The sequence below is a fragment of the Archocentrus centrarchus genome, chromosome 5 (assembly GCF_007364275.1).
Source record: "Archocentrus centrarchus isolate MPI-CPG fArcCen1 chromosome 5, fArcCen1, whole genome shotgun sequence".
NCBI classification, from domain to species: Eukaryota; Metazoa; Chordata; class Actinopteri; order Cichliformes; family Cichlidae; genus Archocentrus; species Archocentrus centrarchus.
This window is the reverse complement of record NC_044350.1, coordinates 14,099,538-14,127,276: the sequence shown is the minus strand read 5'-3', so window position 1 is coordinate 14,127,276 and position 27,739 is coordinate 14,099,538. Positions and strand designations below refer to the sequence as shown.

At 40.3% G+C, this 27,739-nt stretch overlaps 1 protein-coding gene across 2 annotated transcripts; it reads right to left on the bottom strand.

Moving 5' to 3' along the window:
• tfeb (transcription factor EB) lies at nucleotides 1-27,707 on the bottom strand. 2 transcript variants are annotated; one of them, XM_030729782.1, is made up of 12 exons: nucleotides 27,536-27,707; nucleotides 16,286-16,350; nucleotides 12,139-12,243; nucleotides 11,436-11,597; nucleotides 9,669-9,767; nucleotides 9,285-9,473; nucleotides 8,586-8,675; nucleotides 5,150-5,267; nucleotides 4,916-4,966; nucleotides 4,188-4,263; nucleotides 3,930-4,077; nucleotides 1-3,836 (listed from the first exon to the last, which is right to left on the bottom strand). In XM_030729782.1, the coding sequence occupies exons 3-12, from the start codon at nucleotides 12,166-12,168 to the stop codon at nucleotides 3,264-3,266; spliced, it is 1,536 nt and encodes a 511-aa protein (XP_030585642.1). In that variant the 5' UTR covers nucleotides 12,169-12,243; nucleotides 16,286-16,350; nucleotides 27,536-27,707; the 3' UTR covers nucleotides 1-3,263. The 2 variants fall into 2 exon arrangements, with proteins under 2 accessions (XP_030585642.1, XP_030585643.1); XM_030729783.1 differs by lacking the exon at nucleotides 16,286-16,350.
• Nucleotides 27,708-27,739: the final 32 nt, after the last annotated feature.

Sequence of the window (27,739 nt, the reverse complement as noted above, 5' to 3'; positions counted from 1 at the left end):
TCAGCCTGACAAGAACTACTGGTAAGCCTTTACATTCATCAAACGAGCAACTTGATTTCAGTCAAATGATAGAATCACCTTTCACCTACATCTGGATCCAAATTTCAAAGTTAAAAGAGAGATAAATAAAATCCCAATCATACAAAAATGGCATCAGAAATATACATAATCTCTTTAAAATCAGCTGAAATCTTGAAGTTTATAAATGGTACCCCAACTCCAGTTAAACATTGTTGGTTTAAATGCCTGTACAGTGTACCTCCTGAAAATGGCTCTGAGAAGAAAGGGTAGTTTTGGAATAAAATTGAAATAGAACTAAAATATCAAAGACAAATAAAATACATTTAAGTGGCTTAGTGGCATAAAACATCTGAAGCAAATCTCATTCCATATTTCTTCCATATACAAAGTAAAAACAATAACATAATTTTCAGTGCTTTGGGAGATACAACAAACAAACCATAGAACAAAGAAAACAGACATTTCTTTTAAATCAAAAAAAAAAATCCCCCTGAAAGTACTTTTTTCTATATATATATATTTCTTTTCTGATCATAAACAATATCAATCAAAGCTAAGCCCCAGGTCTACCACAGCAGAGATGCAACACAGGTTGAACAAAACCTGCTCCAGTCATCACTGTGACAGCTGGAGTAATGAATCACCTTTAGGTGACAGCTTGAACAGCAGACCTGAGCTTTGCCTCTGCAGCTGGCAGCTTTACTACAGCCTCAAGGCACACTCCGCTTTATGTACACGTACAGTTACGTCCAGACTCACATGGACAGCGGCACAGCTTTCACAACTCTGCAAGTCGCAACAAATGATTTGAATAAACGACGCAATTATAGTGCAGACGCTAAACAGAAACACTGCATCTTCCAGTGAGGAATTACAGCCATGTCATACAGTAATGTCATTGTGTAAGCATTGTGTAAAAGGTCTGGAGATGATTTCAATTGTGGCATTTGCATTTGGAATTTGCTGCTCAAAAAAAAGTGAAACAGATCAGCCTTAGGCTACGAAAACAAAACAAACACATCAAAGAGCCAGTGGAAATGATAACAGCTCAGTACAGTCTGAAAAATAAAGAAAAGCATGCACTGGTGAGCTCAGCAACACAAACATTTCTGACCATCCGTGTAATACAGCAGCTGTGGATGACTGCAGCTGAGCCACGTGATGAAATACAGGAAAATACAGGAAGAATCTCATTCTTTAGAGGTGTCCATGAGTTCAAGACTTCAGGCTGCGAAAGAACCTCAACATAGTATTAACTGTTTAATTTACACTTATATTTATTTACCCAATTACATTTGAGTACCTGAAAATGGGGGTCAGTGTATAGAAACAGGCAGTAATTTCTCAAAGGTAAATGCAATCTTTTTGTTCAACCCCTCAAATTAAAGTTGACAATCTGCACTTTAACCCCGTATAACTATAACTTGAATATGTTTTGGTACGCAGCTAAAATAACAAAAAAAAAAAAAAAAATCATGTCAGTGTCCCAAAAAAATACTATGCATGCACCAATCTGTGAGTACTGTAATGCCGAAGTGTGTAATAGATGATCATTTGTGTTTAAAGTGTGCATGTTTGTGAAATGAGTGCGAGTGCAAATACATGCAAGCGTGTTCCAATGTCATAAAGACGAGCCTACGGCTGCTGTCAGATAGAACTAACACTTTAGTCCCTTCAGACATGCACTCTTTTCTATTAATCTGACAGCACCTTAACATTCTGGCTTCATGTTTGAATGAATCCACAGCTCACTTTGGGTGATGTCTGGATGAAACAGCGTGGAACAGTAACGTAAAAACGGCCAACGTTTGAGTGACAGAATGCTGACACCAAGAGACCGATGAAGCCAGCAATGTTGTGTATCCCGTGTCTGAATAAGGGATCTTCCTCCACTATTTAAATATGTCACTTCTTTCCTTCATCACAACCCCTAAAGGGTCACTTAGTGGGAGGAAATAACTATCTCCTGCGCTTACAAGGTAACACTGATGCAGAAGCAAATACTAAAGCATTTATGGGCATAGCTGAATGTGATACTGAGTCTAAGCTGATGACCTCCGACCTATAAACCTGTGCCTTTGAAAAGGAGCAGCAAAAACAAAAAGACACAAACAGACGGGGGTTATGGCCCTGACGTACTTCAGGTTAACATCCACTTCTATTTAAAAGCCTGCTCGTGTATTCTGTTACAGTACCTGAGTGTTTCGACACCTCACAGAAACGGATGGCCCTCCGATTTCTGATGACCATTCTGTGGTTTTCCTCTACTCCCAAAGTCAACGGACTTTACAGTGTTTTTGGGTAAAGATTGTGACAGTGCTGGAGGTGCAGAAAAAGGTGGGAGCAACATTGTGTGAGTGCACGTGCATGCATTTTGTGAGAAGACAACAATTTCAGCTAGAAGAAATGGGGTAAATATAAAGGCCTTTGCTAAAAGCTGAATCATCCACCTCCTGAAGCAAGCTTCAGCTTTTTTTTAATGTTCCCCAAGATATGGACACTGATAGACACTTCACCACGCTAACAGCTAAAACCTGAGGCCACATAAGAGCCTGAGGAAGGGATTCACGTGACTGGACTGTATCCCCTCAAGATAAATTATGCATCCAGGGCCATAAAACCATTTCCATTTTTGTTCTCTATCATTCAGTCAGTCATTTATGATTACTAGAAGAGGCTGATGTTAGGGGCAAATAACTTGTCTTCTATCGCGTGTGATGATGCACTTGGTTTGTTCTTCTATCTGATAACGGCAGTCTAATTAACTGGATGTTTTGTCCCTTCTTCAATTATGATTCAGGGCCACCTTTATGGAAACAAGGCTAAGTGTGCCATATAACTCCTGACCTGGCAGTGCTGGTTCATACCTTGTAAATGCTCAGTGTGTTGGGCAAAGTTTCAAGCTGCTCAGTTAAACTAACACACGCTTATGTCTGTGTATGTATGTGTGTGTTTGTGTGTGTGTGTGTGTGTGTGTGCGCGCACATACTCATGAATGTTTGAATACAGAAGGTTTTTACCTGTGTAAATACTGTGTACCGTTTCTGATAAGATAAATGCACCACAGGTGAGTGCCACTGGTTGAAACTGTGTGATATGTATGCTAGTTAAATGATGGGAGCCAATTCATTTCTGTGTATGTAATGCATGTATTTTGTGTAATGCAAACGTGACATTTGTGTTTATCTTTACTACAATCTATGTGAAACCTCATGTGTTTGACTGAGCGAATTTATGCTTGTCTACATTATGTCTCCATCCTCTATGCTGAAGCTGGATCTGCGGCTGGAGTCGACAGACTCTTCAGGGGACATTGCAGAGAGCAGCGGGTCTCCACCCATTGGGGACAAAGGCTCGTCCATCATATGGAAACCCAGCTCGCCTCTCCTCCCCTGGAGATCCAGTCCACACAGGTCACCCAGCCCAGACATGCCGTCTGAAAACCCTGGTATCCCATCGCACAAGTCCAGCGACTGGGCAAAGTCAAAGGGCTGGGAACTGCCCACAGCTGGGAACTGGATGGGAGGCTGAGGCTGGAGGTGCTGTGGGAGTGGTGGCAGCTGCCTGGGTTCAGGCTGGGCCTGGCCCTGAGGGTGGAAGTGTGTCTGGGAGAGGAATTGGTGCCGCTGGGCCTGGGGATGTGCCTGGTTATGGAGTAGATGCTGGGGCTGGTGATGGGCTTGTGCCTGGGGGTGAGAATGGTTCTCCTCTAGGCTGGTCTCTTGTTTTATATAAGAAGCCATAATGTCAGCTGGGTTCATGCCAGAGGGAGAGCTGCTGGGCAGGCCATGCAGACGAGCCTGCATCTCCAACTCCTTTAGACAGTTGGCAAAGAGTAACAGCAATTTTATTACTATTACTGTTTACTTTGCTGTGATCCTGCATATAGGTTTATACAAATGTGTTACCTGGATGCGCAGCAACAGCTGTTTGTTAGCAATCTCCATCCTTTTAAAGTTGTTCTCCACCTCTCTTGTCCTCTGTGCATCCTTTTGCATGCGTTTGATGTACTCTACAGATGCCCGCAATATAGTGCCTTTGTTCCAGCGCACATCACTATGTACACAGGAAAGCACACATAGACAACTTTCATTCTCAAGTTACTGGCATTAACTATTCAACAACTGCATTTACATTAGAAACACGGTGCACTAAGAGAAACTCACAGTTCATTGGTTTTGGGGATCATGGTGCCCAGCTCTTTAATACGATCATTAATGTTGAATCTTCTCCTCCTTTCAACTGGTGCAGTGGAACAATGAGACCAAGGGAAAAGGACACAGGAAACAACATAGTGAAGACAATATCACTGTACAGATAACTCAGAGGCATTAAATTAAGGAGCAGGAACTCGTACAAGGCAGTGTGTACTCTTTGGAATTACAAATGCCACTTTTTAAGTATGTACAGCATCAACACAAACAGTAAAAGTGACCCAGATTGGGTGAAATGATGGGTTTGCACTGCAGTGTGAATGTGAAAAACACAGATCAGCAGATACTGGAAATATACAAAAATGGTAAAAAGACGCAAAGATTTAAGCACAACCACCCACACACACACACACACACACACACACACACACACACACACACACACACACACACACACACACACACACACACACAGAAAGTGACACACAGTCACAGGCAATTACACCTAAGTGCCAGAACAGCAGAAATTACCAGGTTAACCATCCACCCAGTGGTTGGACTATGTCAGCTAAATCAGCACAAGGGCAGTATAACACAGTTTCTGCATCAGGCAGATTGTGCTTTGTGTGCATGTATGTGCTACATGCAAATGCTTCTGAAGGCATGCCCATTATTAGGGTGAGAAACTAAAATGGGAAACAAATAATTTGATGAAGGAACATGCTGAGGCAAAGACTTACTCAGATTGTGGTTGTCTTTTTTCTGTCTCTCCTTGGCCAGCGCACGGGCTTCTGTGTCTTTGCAATAACAAAAAGTGATTAACTAAAAGCTGAGAGAAACTTATACATCTCAGGAAAGAGTGTTTATCAAGACTGCCAACAAACACATACTACAATATAAATGACTGTACACCGCTTTTTTTTTTGGTTTTTTTGATTGACAGAATCTGCATCACTCAATAACAACTTTCGCACCTGAGAGTTCTCGCTTGATGGTCAGATTGGCAGGACAGGAGTTACTAGTCATAGCAATGGCTGGGCCCTTCATGCTAGAACCTGTATACACATCTAGGTGACTGCTTGAGAGAGGGAGCTGCAGAGGAAGCACACAAAAACACACATTTAGAAACACCTTCTACAATAATCATACCACAGTACATGAAAAAGGTTTTGTAACATAAAAATAATGTGAGATGTTAGATTTCTTAAATAAAGGAGACGTAAGTAAATCTGACTTTAAACACCTCAGTGAATACATTTATAGAGTTACTGTTCATGTTTATTGTGTTGTAAAGAGCAGACAGCAGCAGATACTGCAATAATATCACACCTGAAAACAGCCTGCCAAGTATACAGAAATCATTGACTATCACCTCATCTATCTTATCTGTCTTTATGACTCATTTCTCTCCCTTCACCAGCTCCTGAACTCACACCTACGGAGAGGTCTCCAAACTCTTGCACTTTAGACATTGTATAACAATGGTGATTTAGTTTTGTATGGACTCCTAAAAAGATGTGATTTCCTTTTAATTGTATAATTTAGCAAGTGTGATGGACTTTTTATGCCTTGCAAGCAACCGCGTCGCACTCCCTGAGGCAAGGGCAAATATGACGCTGCTAATGAGGCCTGAAAGATAAAGAACTCAAAGGAAGAGATAGCTTAATCTGCTGGCTACTGTGTAAGCTGTGAGGTCAAACACTTTCACACACATAAATATACACAAAGACCCCTGCAGGTTTGACTTACATATTTAAATTATATACTTTGTTACAATTCTCAGAAAAGAGCTAAAGAATACATGAAGTGTAAAACGTCCTGAGTATGCAGGAAGTGGTCTAGTTACAGTTTAAGGAAGTGTCACTGTCAGTGCAGTAAGTGTCACTGCATGTTTAGTTTACACTAAGCTCTTAATTGTGGAAGCGTCTTGAATTTTTTTAAAATGATGACATTATGATAGAGCTGCAGTTTTCCCACACTATTAAATACTAAAGACTTTTAATTTGTAGGATCTCAATTAATTTTCAAGGGTCAATATTAAAAATAAATCTGTACATCATGTCAAAGTTACAAATTTGTGGCTGACTGTTTTTATAGATCAAAAAACACACAACTGTAATAAGCTCAAATTCTCTGCCTCATCCCTCTGCAGTGACCACATTCTGACTGGGAACGCCACCTTTACGCTACATTCCAGTGAGGGCCCATCTAATTCAATTTGAAGAGTTCGACTTGAACACAGTGGAACAACTCGCGAGTCAAACTGTTCACTTGTGCCTGGCATTCAGTGGTGTTCCAGACTTTTGCTAAACTTTGAGATTCCAAGAATTCCGCGGAGTTTGCTGCTTTAATCCCCATCAGGATTAGCAGGTGACTTCCACCCACACTGTTCTGACAACAGGGAGTATAGCATATCACGATTTTCACTTTGAGTTTCTCCCTCTGTTACTTTATTAATCAGTTAGTTTTGTACTGGCTTAAATGTGATCAGCATGTTCCACCTTATCTACTCAGTCTAATATGAATACATGCACGTAAACACAAATTAGATTGATTTAACAAACAGGATTCTCACACTGGTACAAAATGTCAAATTAAGAGAGAGAAACAAATAACTCAAACAGTGCACACAGATGATCAGATGTATGTCTGATCATCTGTGTGCAAAGAGGGAAAAAGACAGTATTGGATCAGTTGCTGGTATCAGTGTTGGACATGAGTAACAGATAAAGCAACAGGAGGCTTTGTCGGGTTCCACGTTTATCAGTCAGACACTGCTACAGAACTAGGGGAAAAAATTGACAAACCCAATAGTTGCAATGCATGCAATAGTTAAGATTTGCCAGTCTTTATGTTTGGGTACACCACGCAGGAGTACAATGATCCTAAATTGGCTTAAATGTGCAAGAGTCTTGATTCCTGTTCAGCAGAAAACAGCCATCACGTGCTAATATGCACAAAAAAACAAAAAACATGACACCACCCCTGCTATTCCTCTTTTTATAATCAGAGACCCAAGGCTGGGACTTAATAGTCACTGCTGCATCTGTCAGAGCTGTGGCTCAAATAACTCATACAGTCAGACAACAAACAGACAGCTATACCAACTCCAAACCAAAATTCACATTAAAGTCTTATAAACAAGAGTGCTTCGTTGTCTTACCAGCTGAATCTGTTCTCCTTCAATAACTTCCACAATGGCATATGTCTTACTCATCTCCTTCATCCTCTACCCCTTCCCTACAGTACCAAGGTGCTGCCTTCTTCTCTCCAAAGGCACAAGCAGCACATGCAGCTCTCAAAGGCACTGCCGCTCCTGCGCTGGCAGAATGACCTCAGAATCACCGCTCCTTTCTTTTCTTCTACCTCTGCTCCCAACCAAACAAGAGTGAACTTTCCCCTAACTGGACTTTCAGCCTGTTTTCCCCTTACACAAATTGCCCTCGCCCCCCTTTCCGTCCTCCTTTCTTTTCCTCCCCCCCTTCTCCTTCTCCACCTCCCACTTTCCAAATGTCTTGTAAACAAGTTGAACTCTAACTGCTGCCAGTTTAATTGTTAATTTTCTGAGTTTGCTCCCTCAAACACAAAGTGCTGTACAGTCTTCAGTTGGTATGTACTCCCTACAGTTTCTAATTATGACCAACATCATTCAGGGCCACAGTGTTTTGCAACTAAGTCAATTAAACATTGTTAGTGTATGTGAAAATATACAGAATGAAAATCTAGAGAAACATTCAAACACTGCTTTGAAACACTAATGTGTACACTGACCTCATACCTGAAAACATTAAGAATAACTAAGAACATGAAAAGTTAGAAAGGCAAGTTTCACAAAAAGCGCTACTTTACAGATACAGGAGCAGTATTGCTAAAATGCTATTTTAAGATGACGCATTCAAGAATGCAATCATGTGGCAATACAAAGAACAAACATACCATACACAGGGTTTCAATTTTTAGAATAATGAGATGCAAGAAAGTTTTCTGTAAGCCTGCCTGTTATAAAATAAACTGTGCAAAAATCTATTTTAAATTAATTCTGTCTATTACTGAGTGGTATTTTATCCCCCCCCCCAACCCAATTCTACTACATTATTTCATTCATAGATGCATTGTTTGTTTTTGTTTCAGAAAGATGTATTACTAGGTAAGATTACTGTTAACTCATGTTAATTTTATCTGTACAGCATAAGATCAACAGCAACTAACTGGCCTTAAAAGGCTTTGCAGTCTTTACAGTAAACGGTGTGTTTAAACCCTCAGTTTAAATACAAAAACATGGACTCTAACCTAAACTGCATAAATAAAATGATACATTTGGATGAAATGTACCTTAGTTACATAATGAAACAACAATGACAATTAAGGATTTTTCAAAATCACACACTTTGATGTACTGTCCCTACTTACTGTGTTTGACATCTGGACAGGATCAGTGTAACTTTGAAAATCATCATAACTGGACTGCATACTGATGATGTTATCAATGACTTCATCCATCTGGGAGGGGGGAAGAAAAAGTGTTAACTGTGTTTTTTTGAGCTGTTTTTAATCCAATGTTAAGAGAGGGAAGGAAATAAACCACCATTTGAATGCTCCTCCTGAATTGATTAAAGCCACAGAAACCTGATTATAAACTCTCCTGGCCATGCATGTGTCACTGCTTATCTATCTATCCGAAAGGATTAGAGAGCCAGAAGAGAGGTGATGATTTGAAAGAAGACAGCTGGTCAAAGTCTTTCAGGTTCAAAGGGTCATCCATTCTGCTGTCACTTTTTAAGCTGTAATTACTGCTGCAAGGCCATTATGGAGCATTTAAATCCCACTGATTACCATTCTCAGTTATTGCCAGTTAGTCAACACATTCATGCATGTACCTACCCTCCAAAAGCCTAATTTAATCATTATGATGCTTTCATAAAATGTGGAGATGTTACTTTGTGGATAATATTCAACCCTCATAATGTTATATGTGAGTGTAATTAAGTCATATTTTAGGAATATGTGTCGAGTCTGGATCTTGTAAATGGTACTTTATGACCTGCCCAGGAATTAATGTTTATGGGTTTATGCTTATGCTACTGTCAGCCCACACTTGCAGGCATCTACCTCCTTCTCGTGGCTGGAACCAATGTTGAGCATGGCCATTGGGCTGTTGGGGGCACTGTTGCCAGACATAAGCTGCTCGGTGCGCAAGTGCGGGGACTGGAGAGGTGGAGGTGCAGACGCTGAATTCCCTGTAGGTCCCATGTTTGTTGGAGGAGAAGGCGGAACTAGCCCTGCTACTGCATTGACCGTCTAGGAACACACAGAGAAAGACAGGGTTGATAGTGTTAATGAACAGAGTTCAGGCATACTGTATATAAATGTATTTCAATACAATATGAATGGCTGGACAAGCCAGAAGAAAAGGAAAGACATGCCATCCATCCATGTCATAATAAAAAAAAAAAAAAAATTAGGTATACTGTACAGAGTCATCCAGACTATCACCTGTTTGGTGGCATAGGTGGTTGACAGGTATTCTTTCACTTGTTGTCTTCGAGACTGACGGATGTGGTAGTCCGTGGGATTTTCAAGGTGAGTCTGTACCTGTAGCAGGGATATAAGGATGCAGTCAACTCTTTCTATTATTAATTTTGCTGTCTATATTACATCCAAGTACAGGATATACCAACAGATTTGGGTATTTTTTCTTCTTTTCCCTAACTTAAGTGGTAAAAAAAAAACACAAGATCCTAACAGTAATGTGGCTTATTTCAATTATCAGACAGGGATATTATAAAGACGTGTTTAATGTAATAGTTATGGCACTAGGGCATAGTATCGTTAAGTCAGTAGTAATGCCTACAGGAGTAAAGCCTCACTAAATCCTCTGATGTGGATATATAGAGCATTGGGCTGGCCTCATTCCTTCACATCAAAGACTGAGGCAGAGAGCAAGCCGGCTCCCCATTACTACAAAGAAAGAATCAGCTCCTCAGCCCCTCCCCACAACCCTCTCTGTTACATAAGCATGGTGGAGTTATATTAAATGAACTGTGAACTTTCTAGTCAATAGATATTTGTACTTTGCCACTTTGTAAATAACTTGCCTCAACACTTCTTTACATGTTGAATAAATGTAAAAAATGTTTTGGTCTCATGATCCAGAAACACAACTATTCATTTGATCTGGCCCAGCTCTGTCAGCAGTGAGGAAGTCCAAAAAAATCTTGGTATAAGGTCTGATAGGTTCAGAGGGGCTGAGAGACAGTTTACCTTATCTACAGGAAGAACAATGACAACTTTAAACTCTGTGGTGATTTCATGAACACCATTCCACACATGCATGCACGTGTGCAAAGTAAACTGTCAATGCAGCAAGTTAGAGCATACAATAGGAGGTGCACATTGTACAAATTCTTAGTTCAAAATGTACAATACTGTATAATGGAATATTACATGAACCCATACACTCACAAACACACATTATCTAAGATAAGGACACACACAACAGGCATCTCTGGAATCAGGCAAAATGTCACTTCAGCTTTATCTGTCCCTGACTGACTCAGACTATCGCTCCTGTCTGCCCTATCGCACAGCATGTCAAACCACTCTTATCTCCCCTTTGTGTCTTCCTACCTGCTTGCCGCGCCTCTGCATTTTTCTCTTTTTTTTTTTTTTTTTTTTAAATTCTATCCCTGACTTTTGCCTGTGTGGCAGAGCTGCTGTTTGGGAGGCCACAATGCCCAGTGAAGTCCTGACTACCTCCACTCCATCCACCCACCCCGACTCCTTCACTACAACATGTGATTGAGAAATAGAGGAATATCTGTGAAATTCTCAACCAGCACATTTTCTTTATTTTACAGTTCTATAAATGTGTTTAGTGCTTTGTCTTTGGTACATTTGCATGTGGACTGGGAGCCACAGAGATTTTACTACAATCAGACCTATATCCACACAATGTGCAGCCGTCCTGTCTGAATCTGTCTGTGAAGGATAGAGGAGGTGACTCATTCTCCAGTCATTCTTCAGAGTAAATACTGAAAATCATATATCCATCTCAATAAGCCATTTCCACTTTAAGAACGTCTCACACACTCAGGTTTAAATACCTGGGACTCTCCACCATTTGGTTTTAGAACTGAGGAAGCCTTTCGGAAGAGAGGTGAAACGTCTTCAAGAAACTTAAAGAAGTCCAGACACCATTTTTCAAGCTCCAGAGACTACCATGACCTAGATGACTGAGAACCTGCACAGACAATGTCTCACCTTCAGAACCTCCACGGGGACCTGCATGCTTTGGTAATGCTGTGGAGTGCTAATGGCTGGGGTGGGTGCAGGTGGCCCAGCCATGCGGTTCTGCATGTATTGCAGGGCTGCATTCTGCTGCCGCTCACGCTGCTCCTCCTGCTGCAGCTGGTCTCGCATCAGCTAGAAAGACACACACACACACACACACACACACACACACACACACACACACACACACACACACACACACACACACACACACAAAAACATTAACCTTTTGCTCAGAAAGACATTATACCCAACACCAGTGTGTATCTGTTATTAAAATGCAACCAGCAACATTTTTGGAAGATTGCTGAGCATGTCAGAGTCACCTGTGATCGTAACAGGTGAAGTATTTGTCACACTTCATTTGTTACAATTTTTCCAGGTGGAATTTTCCAAAAAGTAACCTTGGGCTAATTTTTTTGTCTTTTTACTTGTTAGCAGACAGTAACAGGTAACACATCTGTGAATGTGCAAAATACCAAAATCATAAGCAAATTAATAATGATAGCATTCAAACAAATGACATGCAAAAAGCTACGACACACATGAAAAAAAATCAATTTCTTTCAAGTTTCAAATTCATCGCATAACACTACAAATAAAAAGTGATAAAAATTGCTAATAAAATTCTTGCATGAACTTTACACGGAATGGTGGAAAGTTATTGTTGTACCTGCATCCGCAAGCCAATGCGTGAGGCCATTGCTGAGGGGCGGGGGGGCAGGGGAGGGCGAGCTGACGTTAATGCACCACAGTCCAGCCCGAGAGGTAGTGGAAGCTGTGAGGGAGATGGGGGGAGAGAGAAAAAAACAAAAGTGAGTGCAGCAACTGAAGAAGGAGAGACAAAGGAGAAAAATTTGTAGAAAAAGAAGCTAGAAAATGATCTGTAAAAAGTAACCTTGCTTTAAAGATCATGAGTAATTTATCCATCTACAGTGTAAGCACTTCTATCTAACCGCTGAAGAAAAGCCTAATTAACTGTTTTATGCTTAGTAGCGGACTTGGTGGAAAGAATTGAGATGTGTGCAATACTTTTTTGGGGGTGCAGAGTTTCCCTTGGTTTATTTAACAGTGAAACGGATTCTCAGTATCAGTCTGAGCATTCATTTCTTATTTTAAGATAATATAAAAGTATCACCATAGTTCATGCTAATTATGCTAGATTGTCGATGGATTTCTGTGTTCCCACTGAATCAAAGGTACCAAAACTTCACTTTTTACAAGATTTTTAAATGCTGGCAGTCAGCTACTAAATCTATTTACCAAGTCTACATGCTTTAGAGGCCTGGATAGAGACTGCTACACTGTCTCTATCCAGGCCTCAAGTGACTGCCTGTAGAATGAGTAAAGCTGGATCAGTGAACGAAGTTGGTTTAACACATCAGCAAAATGACCCATGCCTCTCAAATCTATTCATCTAACCATCCATCCATTGTCTGCCTCTCTGTTAGGTAACATATCCAGTGGCGCAAAAAGTGGGCATGCACTATATGCAATGCATAGTATGTGCATAATTTGTGTTTACATGCATGTATTCATATTAGACTGAGTAGAAAACGGAAGAGGGAGAATGATAAAAATGTTGTTGGGATGGCTGAACATATCGTTGCAAAAAAGAAAAAAATGCATCACATGACTCTCCCCCTATTGGAATGTCACTTTATTTGCTACAAAAGATATAAGATAAAAATTCAACAACTAAAAAAGTTCCTTTTAAACAATTACATTCTACATCAAGTGAGGAGAAGACGAAAAAAGACCAAATGCATTCAAACACATTACATTAGCAGCTAGAGCAAAAACAAGTACAACCTCCAAGCAAACATCTGCACACTCCCTGGTGTCATCCTGACTTAACCCTTAGTCGTGTTATGGTCAGAAATGTCAAGAAATAATCTCTTTCCCCTCACTTGGTGGTAAACTGAGGTTGATTTCCTGTAAAGCTGGAGAAGTCATGTTGAAGTCATGCGGCCTTGTTGTTGAGTGATCATGTGAGCAGAAAGATGAGGGGAACACCCGTCACCCCTTTTCAACATCTCCTTTTCTTTTCTCACGCATACACAGAGGAAAACATGCATTGGGGAGTTCCTGGACTGACAGTTCCCCTTCTGCAGTGACTTGTATTCATCCCCTGCATGACTAAGCTTGTCTGGCCTCATAAAGGTGTGATGAAATCAGTGCTAAATCTCGGTTCAAGTCAAATATCTTGTGCTTGCGGTGATGTGGGATGGAATAGGACACAGCACAGCATCAGTCAGAATCTGATTGCTCCATTCTCTGTATATGGTCATAAAGAGAGAAAGACAGAGCGAGAGAGAGAGAAAAGCTCATTGTGCACGAGGTACAATAAGAAGGGCAGCTCCTATTGAGAAGGACTGAAGCCGCCTGTTGTCCGCAGTGTACATTTCAGCAGCCGAGGGGGCACACACTGCCTGCTTTGTACCCATTAGATGGCCCACATGAAAAACACACACCCATGCAGAGATACACATTCAAACACGTACAGTTTCCAAAACATGCTTGTGCCAGAACTTGGACTTTAGGACAGGCTAACTGGTAGATCTTAAAGGCCAGCTCACTAAGATACTGCTTTAATCTGGAAGAGTTACAGCTGCTGATACTGTGCAGCAAAAAAAGGAGCCCTCCTGTAGCAACAGTAGCAAATGTCTTCATCAAGATGCATCCTTATACACCCCAACAAACAACTGTGTGCACAGATATACACAGAATTGTTAATGTGTTAATTTTTTAAAAGTTGAATACATCTCAAAACCTAACTGGCAAAGCAGGAATGCCAGTCAGAGGACATGTGCTCTGGGATACTAAGATCTACCTACACAGCTGTGTGTTGTACTGACTATAAAGCCCTTTGTGGAAATATACATTAATTTATAATAAAAACAGATCTGACTTTTACTAAATGTTCCACTTTGTAGAGAAACACACCTGTGGCACGTATAAAGACATGTCTGGATCCCCGACGCAAACCCACCTTGTGGTGACAGATGCATACGCTACAATGTTTACATTCCACTTATGTAAGTCTGCATCATACAGCAACCCAGTGTAATAAAGCCATGATCCATGACCTAGATGTCCTGTAACTCGCACTTATTTTCACATATTGGATGCCACTTCCTGATATCATATGGTGACACACTGCTACCAGGCAGCATGATCCCCCACACGGGCCTTCCCATTGCCTGACATCAACTGGGGACATTTGTGACGCAGTAGAAGCACACAGCAGCTATTGTGCGTCCGACGCTGTAATGTCACAACCCCTTCACTTCAAACACTGACAGCCAGTAGGAGGACGGAGAGCGGAGGAAGCCCGGGTCAGAGGCCAGCACTGCCACGTTAGCCACAAAAATATATCTCAACTGAAGTGCAGCCACTATTTCTAAACTACCATAAGCAAACGTTTCACATAATGGTAAGGTAAAGGCCTATCTGATATATCTATGAGGCAAAATGGCTAAAGAGTGGCCAATGAAGACAGCCATCAAACTCTAACAGAATGCACACAGTACCCAGAGGTGATGACAGCTTTTCTTCTGGGCAAAGCATATCTGATACATAAATGCACACAAAGTGCACACACATGTAGGGGCAGTGCGGGACCTGTGCTCAGAGATGGCGTGTTAATTTGTGGAGTGTGTATTTTTAGAAGTAGGTGTGCAAGGCCAAGAAAGGCCTTTTTGACAACCAACAGTTATATGTGGGATGTGTCCATATATACATACACTCACCCCTATTTATGCATGGTGCAACTGCATATATGTGGCCAAAGCTGCATAGCTGCATATAAAAGCAAGTGTATGAATTGTGTAAAAATCAGTTCTGAAAAGGCAGTGCGAACAAAGAGAAATCCCCAACATGACACAAAAACGTGAACTTCGCTTGACAACAAGAAGTGCAGCCTGGCTGTCCCTGCACTTAACACCAGCACATCAAAAATATGGTGCAAGAGCTGAGCGGCTCCACCATAATCGTGACAAAATAAGATATTAAAGTTTTTAGAAAAAAAAAAAAAAAAAAAACATATTCATGGACCAAACTTGAAACAAAATGAAAACAATTTTATTTCAAAACACATAAATACATAAACACAGGCTTTTTCATCAAGATATCTGTCTTTCTACACTAAAATAACCTCTGCTCTCTGTTCTCCTTTTCATGAACACCCTGTTCCCCTGAACTGCAGTGCATTTTTTGTTTTGTTCGTGTGTGTGTGTGTGTGTGTATGTGTTTAGCCAAATGCATTTGTGCATGTGTCTGTGCATAGGTGCAGGTGAGAGGAGGGCATGCACATAAAGGGTAAGCGTGCATGTGTATTAGTGTTTGCCCATTTTCATGTGGACCTCTTGAAAACATGTAAACAGACCTGCATTATGAATTTTTCAAAGTCACAATTTCCACCACCACGCACGCTCAGTTTAAGGGTACGAAATAAAACTCGCACTGGAAGTATTGGATTCAGCACTTGGATGGATATGTAAATGTGGATATGTGGCATCTCATGACGATCTTCTGTTTGGTTATTTGGTGCTTTTCTGTTACCATGACATAGCTACACTATATAAACAAATACTACATATTTGGCTACAGCACACAGGTGTTGTAAATGTACGCTAGAGCGGACAAGGTCACTAGGCTCTGCAATACAATGATTTTTATTTCTCAGGCAATTCATTTAAGAGTGCTTATAGTGTTTATCAAGCACAGCTCCACAATCACTTGACAGATTTTGACAGTAGCACATTAAAAGACATTTTAACAGCACACAGACAGACACACACAGACACATGTACAATTACCTGTTTGAGAGTAAATAAGAGTTCACAAAGAGGTATGTGCTCTGCTTATGCTGCTGACTACATGTCTGGATGATGGAAAGAGTCGATGGCCAATGGGATGAAAGGATGAAAGAACAAAGAGACAAAAACAATCAAAGGCAATGAAGAAATGATTGATTATAAAATGTAAAAGTAAATAGAAATCTAACAGAATGAACAGCTTTAAACAAAGCATATCAATTTAGCAGTTGTAATAAAGCAGCAGAGGAAGCAGTGAAGTATTTAAGAAGGGCGAGCTGCAGGTGCGCAACACACACTTAAAGAAGAATTTCCATGGCGGAAGCAAGTGAAGCAACAGACCATGGTTAGACTTGAGTATAAACATATGTGACAGGAAGACATTCTCAAAAACTGATTTGAAAGGGTTTTTTTTTGGCTGATTCTTATACATCATGCTTTCATTTCTGCAAAGAGACATTTTGGCGCCGTATCTGCTATACCTGGTTTCTAACTGTTTCAATAAATTCATTGTTCACGTAAGAGCTTCAAGCATGTCAAGGTTTTGATAATACAAAGATAGCGATGCACACCCAGGTAAAATATTCAAAACACTGCACAACAATGGTTGGGGTTAAAGGGACCTGTTATACACACACACTTCATATGTATCATGCACTGTAACTACTGTAACACAGTCAGTGATCTTAAGACTGTAAATTTGAGGTGGAGAGAATCATCACAGTAATTTACGATCTGAAAGCGGCTGCCATCTCCCCACTGACATCGAGTGCTAAGGTTGAGTGGTTCTGCTCAGTAACCAACTTTCAGAAGGTCATCTAAATGAATCACCATAACTCACCAACACTGTGTGTGAATCACAATGCTTGTCACAATCTAGCAGTCTATTTATAGTTGCTTGAGAGAGAGAGACGGTGAACAGAGTGAATCTCAGCTTCACAGGTCACAGAGCAGAGAGTAACGTAAGAAGAGTGAGGAAAGAACAACAACGGGCTCTCTGCGATATCTAGTGTACAGCACTGTGAGATACAGGAAAGACAACAGGTCAGCATCATCAATAAAAACCACAATGCATCACTTCCCCTTTCCTTCCATCAGTTTTCACAACTCTGAGTTCTGTCAGTGGTGAAGCAACTTCCTTGCAGGCAAGCCAAGGAAAAAACAAAAACTTTTTAGCCATAACATTTTTTCTAGGAGTGAGGAATATTTTATATCAAAAACTTTGCAAGTAATTGTTTCACACTGATAACCATTCTCACATGGGGGGGGGGCTCTACATTAAAGCAAATGTTGTCTAATCTGAAATCAGTTGAGCTATTTCATCTAACCAAACTGGTTAAACAGACACACCACTTGTATTACACACAACACACACACAGATTATGTTATAAGTGAAACACAGACTATAAGTCAGACATTAAAACACAAATGATAAATAATGTTTTTATCCAGTTTTTACGAGCAGGTGTAGTGCGGCCTATTTAACTAATGAACTGGAGGACAACCAAAACACAGAAGACCTCCTGAAAGTGTGCCCTCTATTACCCACCAGACTCCCACACAATCACTACCCACATTATCACACTGCCTTCACTTAGCTGCAAATAAACACTGGGTTACTAAACACGATGCCTCTCAATCATTTGTTTTTGAAATGTCACAGACAACCCCAATGCAGCTGGGTTATGATATACCACAATATATCTAAAGCAGTTTCTGTGGCTGCTACTGCTTCTGTTTCAGTTTAAAAAGAAGTGCTTGTTACTAAAATACTTTTCACAAAATATATTCAGACATGTTCAGATTAGTTTCTGATTGAGCAGCTAGTAAGCACAGAGTTAAGATTGACAGCTGTCAGCAAAAAGGCACCGAGAAACACAAATAATGATAAATGTAGTTCAATATACTTAAACTTTAGGCTCTTACCAGAAACTCTCCAACTATTCCACAGATAGCATAGTGTATCCAAGGGAAATGAGCTCCTCCACGTGTTAGTACGCACACAGACTGTGAGCTGTCTGCTTGCTCAGCCAACCGGTGCATACATATGCTGCTTCACTAATTGTGACGCCACTCCTCCTTCAACCGGCCAACTTACAGTACAGTGTCAGTCACTGTTCAGTCAACCTTCCACCCTCTTTCTAATCACCAGCTCAGCTTCCTAGACATCCTCCTCCTCCTTGTTTCCCTCCTCTTCCCCTAAATTAGCCTGAATGCAATAGTCTGGGGCAACAACAAGGAAAGCCCTGTGTCTAGTTAACTCATCTATTCTTTTCTTTCTCTCCACTCTGTAACTCTTCCTTCAGTCCAGCCTCCCTTCTTAATGCAGTGCACAACATTTGCATACAGTAACACCTACACATGAGTACAGAAACACACAACTCTAGACGCAATTCCTTATTTTGTCTACGAGGTCACTGAGTTTTCATGAACTAAAGGGCAATGAATCAGCATATTAACTTCTTTAACTGAACACATACACACTATAACCCGACCACACAAACAAAAGCACACAAAAACCCAGGTGATTTGACAGCCAAAAAAAACCCCACAAAAAAACTTAACATAAACATCATCATAGATAATCTACATCTTTTCATTGTTGTTTATCCCAATTTTTCTGCTTTTTTGTAACAAAAAAAAAAAATCATTGAGTGGCTTGCAGCATATGGGGTGGATTTGATTGAATGCTCATGTTTCTATATCTTTTGAATGTAAATTAACAAAAAGATTCCTTTCTAAATCTCCTGATGGCAGCTCTCTATACGCCAGTGGAGAACATCAAAATCTCATGTTCAATAAAATGCGCACACGCAAGTACCGTGTATAAACAGCCATACAGACAAGAAATAAAAAACAAAAAGACATTAGAATACAAACACAATAGCTACTTGTTGATATTATCTTTAAGGGAGACTGGGTAATGAGTTCATTAATAATACACTAATTATAGAAAAACATTTGTATCATGTACAGGTCTGTCTTTCTTGAAAAGACAGGACTAACATTTTTTATAAACATTTTAAACCCCATAGATGTCCCCATAAACATACTGTTAATATGCAGTGCCACATCTGAAATCTCTGTAATGTGAAGGACTATTGCAATTAATAACACTGTATCTAACGTAGCTTTCTGCATCCATCCATCCACATGCTTCCAACCTCTCCACACCCTGTATGCCTGAATAAGGAAAGACAAACCACTAAGCTAGTTGTTTCTAACACAACAGAGGAGGACACAGACCAGCATGGTTCAGCAGTACCCGGCTGACAAGAATCCCTTGTTTGTACACAAAGCTTTAAACAGTAGGCCAGCTCCAGTTCTCATAGTGCCCACAGTGTATTTACTGGGTTATTTTTGTCCAGGGGCAGGACCCCTGAGGGCCCTCATCTTATTGGTCAGAGAAGCTGTGTTCCTGTCTAGGCTAACTAATCGTAACTCGTTTCAGTAGGAGGGGAGAGGAAAAAAAAATCACTGTCCAATACAGCCTTGTACCCTTTGACAACAGCATATCAAAGATGCACCTATATCCATGCACACATACATCAATAAACCTCCTCTCTATTGTCGGCAGGCAAGTTTCCCATCTTTTAATGCCTCAGTCACCATAGTTTAATTCAACTCAGTTTTATTTATATAGCGCCAAAATATAACATCAGTCACCTCAAGCCACTTTATATTTTAAGGTAAAGCACATACAATAATAATCGGACAAGCCCCTTTGAGCGAGCACCTGGTGACAGTGGGAAGGAAAAACTCCCTTTTAGGAGGAAGAAACCTCCGGCAGAAGCAGGCTCAGGGAGGGGCAGCCATCTGCCGCAACCAGTTGGGGATGAGCGGAAGGAGACAGGACAAAAGACAAACTGTGGAAGAGAGCCAGAAATTAATAATTCCTAATGATTAAATGTAGAGTGGTGTATCAACACATAGAGTGATAAGAGGTGAGTGAAAAAGAAATACTCCATGCATCATGGGAACCCCCCAGCAGCCTAGGTCTATTGAAGCATAACTAAGGGATGGTTCAGAGTCACCTGATCCAGCCCTAACTATAACTTTGATCAAAAAGGAAATTTTTTAAGCCTAATCTTAAAAGTAAAGAGGGTGTCTGTCTCCCAAATTCAAACTGGGAGCTGGTTCCACAGAAGAGGGGCCTAAAATCTGAAGGCTCTGCCTCCCATTCTACTCTTAAGTATCCTAGGAACCACAAGTAAGCCAGCAGTCTGAGAGCGAAGTGCTCTATTGGAGTGAAACGGTACTATAAGGTCTTGTATGTGAGAAGGATTTAACAGGGAGCCAATGAAAAGACGCTAATATGGGAGAAATATGATCTCTCTTTCTAGTCCCTGTCAGTACTCTAGCTGCAGTATTCAGCTGAAGGCTTTTCGGGGAGCTTTTAAGACAGCCTGATAATAATGAATTACAATATTCCTGCCTGGAAGAAACAAATGCATGAACTAGTTTTCCAGCATCACTCTGGGACAGGATGTTTCTAATTTTAGAAATATTGCGCAAATGCAAAAAAGCAGTTCTACATATTTGTTTAATATGTGCATTGAAGGACATATCCTGGTCAAAAAATGACTCCAAGATTTCTCAGTGTTACTGGAGGCCACGGTAATGCCATCCAGAATAAGTATCTGGTTAGACACCATGTTTCTAAGCTTTGTTGGATCGAGTACAATAACCTAGGTTTTATTAGAATTTAGAAGCAGGAAATTAGAGGTCATCCAGGTCTTTATGTCTTTCAAACATTCCTGAGGTTTAACTAGCTGGTGTGTGTCATCTGGCTGGGTATCATCTGCAATGGTTGCAAACAAATACTATGTGCATTATAAAGAGTAGTACTGTGGCAAGTGTTTTAATATGTCTGAATGAAGTCGGACTTGTCAATCCTCATTTATTACCTATACCGTGTATGTTACTAACAGGGTTGTCAATAAGCCAGGCAGGTTTGAGAAACTGGGTTTAACCTCTAACTGTAAGAGGGTGTGTTTGTGTATGATTACTTGACCTTTAGTTAACCACGAAGTCCCTTGTGATTAAAATCTCTTTTTGAAGAAAGACTTGAGCAAGAAGGCACACCACCATATCACCATGACATATGGTATTATTGGTAATCAAAGCAGTGTTTGCAGGAATACCCAGACCACACGTTCTGGCAGAAGGTAAAAAAATATATATACATTTGTCAATATTCCCTTGTGTAAGAGTTATTTATTGAAATACTTTAACAATTTGCACTTCTTAAAAAACAAACAAAAAAAAACAACTTCCAGACAGGAATAGTTAGCATCAACCTATTTTTGCATGTATGACTAATAGGATTGCTCTTGTGGTTTAATGATATGTGTCACATGCTATAAATTACATGGGATATTCTACCTCTAATTTGAAAAATGCATGAGCATATACACATTTATAGGCAATGATGTCATATTTCAGTAACAAATGCATCAAGCTGTTTATTTTTATGAATCCCATTTCTAGTGCAAGCATAAAAATATCCACCATTAACACTGACTAAACAAAAATGGTGATCTCTGTTTGTTTGTGAATTTTAAAGTGAGTAGTGCTGTAACCAATCAGCAACCAGCCACACTACATTTCTTTTTGCATGGGTGAGCGTCGCCATGTGCAGGAATATGTAATGGAAGGCAATCAAGAGATGAGCTGCAAGATAAGGTACACACACACACACACACACACACACACACACACAAAATTAATCTGACTTTGGCTATGACACACTAAGACCTGATGACTCACTACCACTTTTAGAAAAATCATCATGTAATTTGGAAAACCCTTGAAAAGAAAGTTGTCAAGATTATGGATGTGAAGTAACAGACACGTGCCTGTGCACGTGCACAAGTGTGCGTTTCCAATCAGAATCCATTTCTTGTCCTCTGACCAAATAAGGAGACAGGTTTGTTTAAACAGTACAGACAAAGGAATGTTATCTATCTATACGCAGACACACATGCACAGCTCGATGCTGTATGTAACTTTATCACCAGCAAATCAAATGAGTCTTCCACAGACTATTATTAGCCCTAAGGAAGAATGACAACAAAAAAAGTAGTATTTTTCCCCCTGTTAGTAATGACAGCATGTAAGTTATGTTTTACTGAGGAACATCAACTAAAGGTCTTCAGCTGGGCACTGGTAAACAGTGTGGACAAAAAGCGTCTTCAATCTGAAACAAGCACTTTATAAAGAAAACGCTGGAATGGAAATGGATGCTTAGTGTAGTGAAAACACTGATACTGATTCATGTACACAAATATAAAAGAGAAATGGGTTCACAAGCTGGATACTCAGTGTCAACACGGGGGAAGAAGATTTGATCATAAAAAGGGAGGCTGCTCACCCACTTTAAAAAAAAAAGTTCATGCCCCACACCTAACAATCAATAATCAATCAGTAACAATAAAAAAAAGACTCAAGTTGAAATTCAGTGAAACAAATTTCAGGACACATATAAGCATAATTTATGCAAGAAACAATTAAAAGTTCTTGAACACCATCCATAAGGATTATAAAAAAATGCCTGATTTAAATTTGGGTCCTTGTGAAGCCCTGCACCACTTCCAGCAGTCCTTCTATTTTTAAAATTGTTTCCTGGAAGTACCATGCATGTCTGAATCTGCAATTTCATCATGGACCTCAAACTTTCACAAACAGCAAACATCAACTTTTGTGCCAGACAGGCCCAACTATGATTTCGCTAATCATCATGGGTGACTGAGTCCTTGGCTCCTCAGTTATGGAAACCAAACAGCAGTCTTCAGTGGGAGGGTGGACAGTCAGCTCATCAGGTCAGTAGCCCCACCAGGACCATGAGATGTTATTTAATTCACAGGCTGTCACTGTGAATTTGACCCCCAAGGTCAGACTGGGATGTCTGAGGGTGAAAATCTGGCTCAAATGATAGTAGGCTCACGATAGATTAAAATTCAATTTTTCAGCTGCTCACAATATTTGACTCTATATGCTTCCTTAAAATGACATTCAAGTTGAAGAGTTGCTAATGGGCACTGCAAATGCATGCCTAGAAATGGTCAGAATGGGACTTCCAAGGAGCGATCCAAACATAGCGGGGAGTGCTGGAATGCTCACAGCGCTTCACAAAGATCTGACCTTGAACGGGATAGTGGACAAATTTTAATCGCTGCAGAGGGAAGAAAATATTGTTCTTTGGAATCATCAAGTATGAACCTGAAAAGCAATGAGACCTAAGGTGGAGCTCTGTACACGCTGAGGAGGATTAAACATTTCCAAGCTTAAATGAAAAGTTAACATCAACACAAGATGACAATCAGTTCAAGGGCTTTGGGATATCAGCCATATACCAAAGATAATTAGTCAAAAGAAGACCATTATCCAATATGGAAAAATATGTCACAGCCATATCGTGACTCACCAGTGAGTCAAATAAATATTCTTCCTGGGAGTTTTGTTTTTCAAGCAATGCCTTAAAACTAGCCTGAAATCTATAGTTTCAAAGTATGCTCAATAGAAACAATACTTTGAATTACATTAGGAAAACCTGTTTGTGGGGCCCACAGGGCATAACATTAAGGGAGCAGTCTGTGGAGTACATGTGAAAGTTCCTAGTAAAGAAGTGAACTGTTCAGTTGGAACTAATTTTCACAGCAATGAAGACTATTATAAATGGAAAGAGTCTGTGCAAAACTTAAGTGGGTACGCCTATCTTATCTCATCAGTAATTCACTGAACCTTGAAATCTTTTTTTTTTATTTCACAAATGTACCTCTGTAACTGTTGGCTTCCTGGAAAAAAGTGAAACTACAAAGTAAATTACTTCATATTCATTGTTCATATACTTTACTTGAGGAAACAAAGTTCTTTAAGACAATAACAGATGTATGTATATGAACTATTTTAAAATGGTGTCACAATCTAATCAGTAGGTGTGTTAGTGCAGCAGCATTGTGTCTTAATATTTCTAAAAAAAAAAAAAAAAACATTTTATTAAGGAGACAAAAATATATCTAACATTACCTGTGGGCCACTGTAAGAGAGACTGTTTAGGAGAGGCACATCTGCAAGCTCCAGCTGATCACTGCAGTTCATAATAATACAAAAACTGTAAAAATATACACAGCTGGGCAGCTGCAGTGTGTACTTCACAGATACAGATGAACAGCAATTCTTACGGAGGGAAGAGACACTGAGCAAGACCGTCACTACCGCCTGTCAGTTAAAAAGAGGATATGAAAGAGTGGAATGGAGATAAGATGAGGAAGTGGAGTCACACATTCAGCACATGCCCTGAAATGCCCCACCCACACTCACCTCTGATAGATCATGGGTCATGTTGTCATATAGCACATGCCACGCTGTCATTCCAGTGGTTTTCTAGAAAAAGTCCGAGCTTCAGTGAAAAGCTTATATCGTAGTTTGTGTTATCTTTCTCTTTTCCTTTTTTATTTCTAAGGAAAATCCAGCACACCACCAGGACAGGTCCTGATCTAAGGACAAAATGGCGAGAAAACTATCCAGGTCATGGGAGAGCTGTCCATATGGCAAACAGATGAAACCGTGTTTACACACACACCTGATGCTCTTTCACACTAGAGTACATCCATTGAACCAAGCAACCAGTCTGCAGTGTGTGTCTCAGCGTGTGTGAGTGCATACAGCTGCCTGCCTATGTTTACCTGAAGAAAATTAATCCCATCACTAACACTTTGAAGCAGACATGTACCCAATGAGGCTGAAAACATCACACACACACACACACACACACACACACACACACACACACACACACACGATGCAATGCTTGTACGAATTTGTGCTGTTTTGTTGATCAGGTTATGCATGTCAGACCACTGGTGTACACTAAAATAAAAATCAGGGAGCAGAAATACCAGATTGAGATCTTAATTAGAACACTCAATGTGGTCACATTTCCTGTGATGTTTCTGTGCTTAACTCAACTTTGTGTGCATCTGCTAATCTATCTGAGCAAGTTGCAGCTGTGCCATTGGAGAGGGAGTGCGGTCAGTCTATCAGGCATCACTGCTGCTCTACAGTGACCGCTGACCTTGCTGACAGTGACCTCACAGCCCTGTGCATTTAATAACCACAGTCCCGTCGTAGGACATGCACTCCGTAACCCCACTGGTTTCACGATGAGCATTAGTCCCATTCTTATCTGTGTGTTTACACTGTAGACACGCTAAAAGTCGAAACAGCTGCACACACACCTTCCACATGCACACATTTACTCTCAGGACTTGCAAATTTCGTCTGCTTATCGAATTACTGTGTTATATAGGAGGCTGTAGATGTATGTCCAGCAATCTATGATTTATTTAATAAGATTTAGCTCACAAGCAGTACAATGCTGGTTATGTAAACATGCCTCAAGGCACATGATAAAATGACAAAGCTATAACTGGTTTATTGACATGGTAGCACCGGATTAGTTACAGCTAAACTATGTGTCAGTGCCAGCACACAGTTGTTCTATCTGTCCTGATTGGTTACACAACAAAAAATGTTTTCATTCATGGATTCACAGTCATGAGGGAGATGCAGAGACAATCCAACCAGAGGCAGAAGGAGAAAAGTTTCAAATTATGCATGTGGATCAAATTATCTATTATTCCTTCAGACCTACAGCCGGCCTAAACCCATTCATGTGCATATTCATAGTTGGGTGACATGTAGATAGATATTCTCATGCCTCACAGCTCTGTCTGTCTTGTATATCAAAATCCACATACACAAATTCACGTGTCACCAAGAATCCTGAACTGTCAAGTGGGGTAGACTGATCCCAGCGATACCTCTGTGCAAAACTCGTTTTACTGGAAATGATTCGAGGCAAAGGCAAATAAAAGAAATATGCTCCAGTCCCCTAAAATCCAGCCTTCACAAATCTGCAAGACAAGCACACAGAATGACGGTAGGAAAGATAAAAGAATTTAGAACAGTATGTATGACTGGAGAGGCCATGGGTCATGAAAGAGAGCCTAATGTCAAATGCTGATGTGTAATGTATTCTCAGACTGAGGGGGTGTTAGAGCCACTGCACCAGATAATCAGGAGGAAAAGTATATGGTAAAACTAAGGTGTGTGTGTGTGTGTGTGTGTGTGTGGGGGGGGGGGGGGGGGGCTTCCTCTAAAAGATAAGAGGGCTGAACTTTTATTTCAGCGTTTATTAGGGAATACCTCAAAAACATTAATGCTGCAAGTGACGGATGCTGCTATTATAATGATTTCTGGGCGAGTGCAATTGTTGGTCAAACAGTTTAACCACATTTCAAATAAAGCACGCTAAAACTTTTATTTCATGCTGAAATGACAGCTAAATCCCAGGTATGTGCGCGTCTTCACTATTATCCAATAGCACTGCATTACAGCAACAGTCCTAACAAATGCTACTTTCTACATAGCATACATACAGTACATGCACACACACACACACACAGCAAATAGCAAACACATGGAAAAGCCCTCTGTGCTAAGAGTATAAATGATCAGCGTTGCCTTCATTATTTTCATGCTGGCACCTTACATAACTTTAAAGCAAAGCACTTGAACAAGCAGGGCAGTAATACAGTCTGTACAGTCACAGACTTATACATAGCAGCATACCCCAGGGCTGAGGTGTTGTTACTGATACCGGCCTGGCTGCAGCTTATAAATGGCAAGAGGGGCAGCTCCCAGCAGACTCGCAGAGGACAGTAAAAGGGAAAAATGGTGCACAGCACTGTGATCTAACCAGCGATAACAGTTTTCATCACAAAGGCAAACAGAGGAATGTTTCTTTACTTTTAAATTATAGTTTTACTTTACTTATTTTTGCTTTGTTTTAGTAAAACTACACCTACAAAATATCTAACACAATAAACCTGGAAATGGTAATATAAGAATGAATGTCTCCGTTTTTCTACAAATATATTCACAATGGTAAAAAATACATTTGTAGAACAAATATCCTCGACGATGACGTTAAATTTCTGATACTTGCTGCCTATATATGCACAATTTATCTTTGCATTTATTTCAGTAAAGTTACGCTTTTAATTTCCCAAAAAGAACCAAATAAAGAATTGGTCAATTTTTCATTTATTCCCTTTTAAGTTAATAAATCGCACAAGTTTGCATGGAAAGCGAGAAAGGCGCACTTATATTTTGCTTTCACGGGGTTTCCAGGCGCAGGAGCGCTTCAGCAGAGGCTAAGTTTCTGTGGCGCTGGTGAAATTAACTTACCCGCTCTGAAGGTCAGACAGTACAAAGAGCCAGGCTCCGGAAAAGTGCGTGGCCACTTCTATATGTTCTAGTAGCAAGCCCGTCAGGAGCTATCACAAGGCGAGTCTTAGACCAATTTAAAAGTTTTGACTTTTCCCGTATTTCCACATACCAACACCGCGTGTACAACCGCTGACACTCCGTTAGCCAATTTGTTTTCGTTTT

Coding starts and splice junctions, on each gene's coding strand:
- tfeb (XM_030729782.1), bottom strand. CDS start 12,168: ATGGCCTCACGCATTGGCTTGCGGATGCAG. Junction 11,598..12,138: donor GCATTGGCTTGCGGATGCAG/GTACAACAATAA, acceptor GTGTCTTTCTAG/CTGATGCGAGACCAGCTGCA. Junction 4,078..4,187: donor ATCCCCAAAACCAATGAACT/GTGAGTTTCTCT, acceptor CTGTGTACATAG/TGATGTGCGCTGGAACAAAG.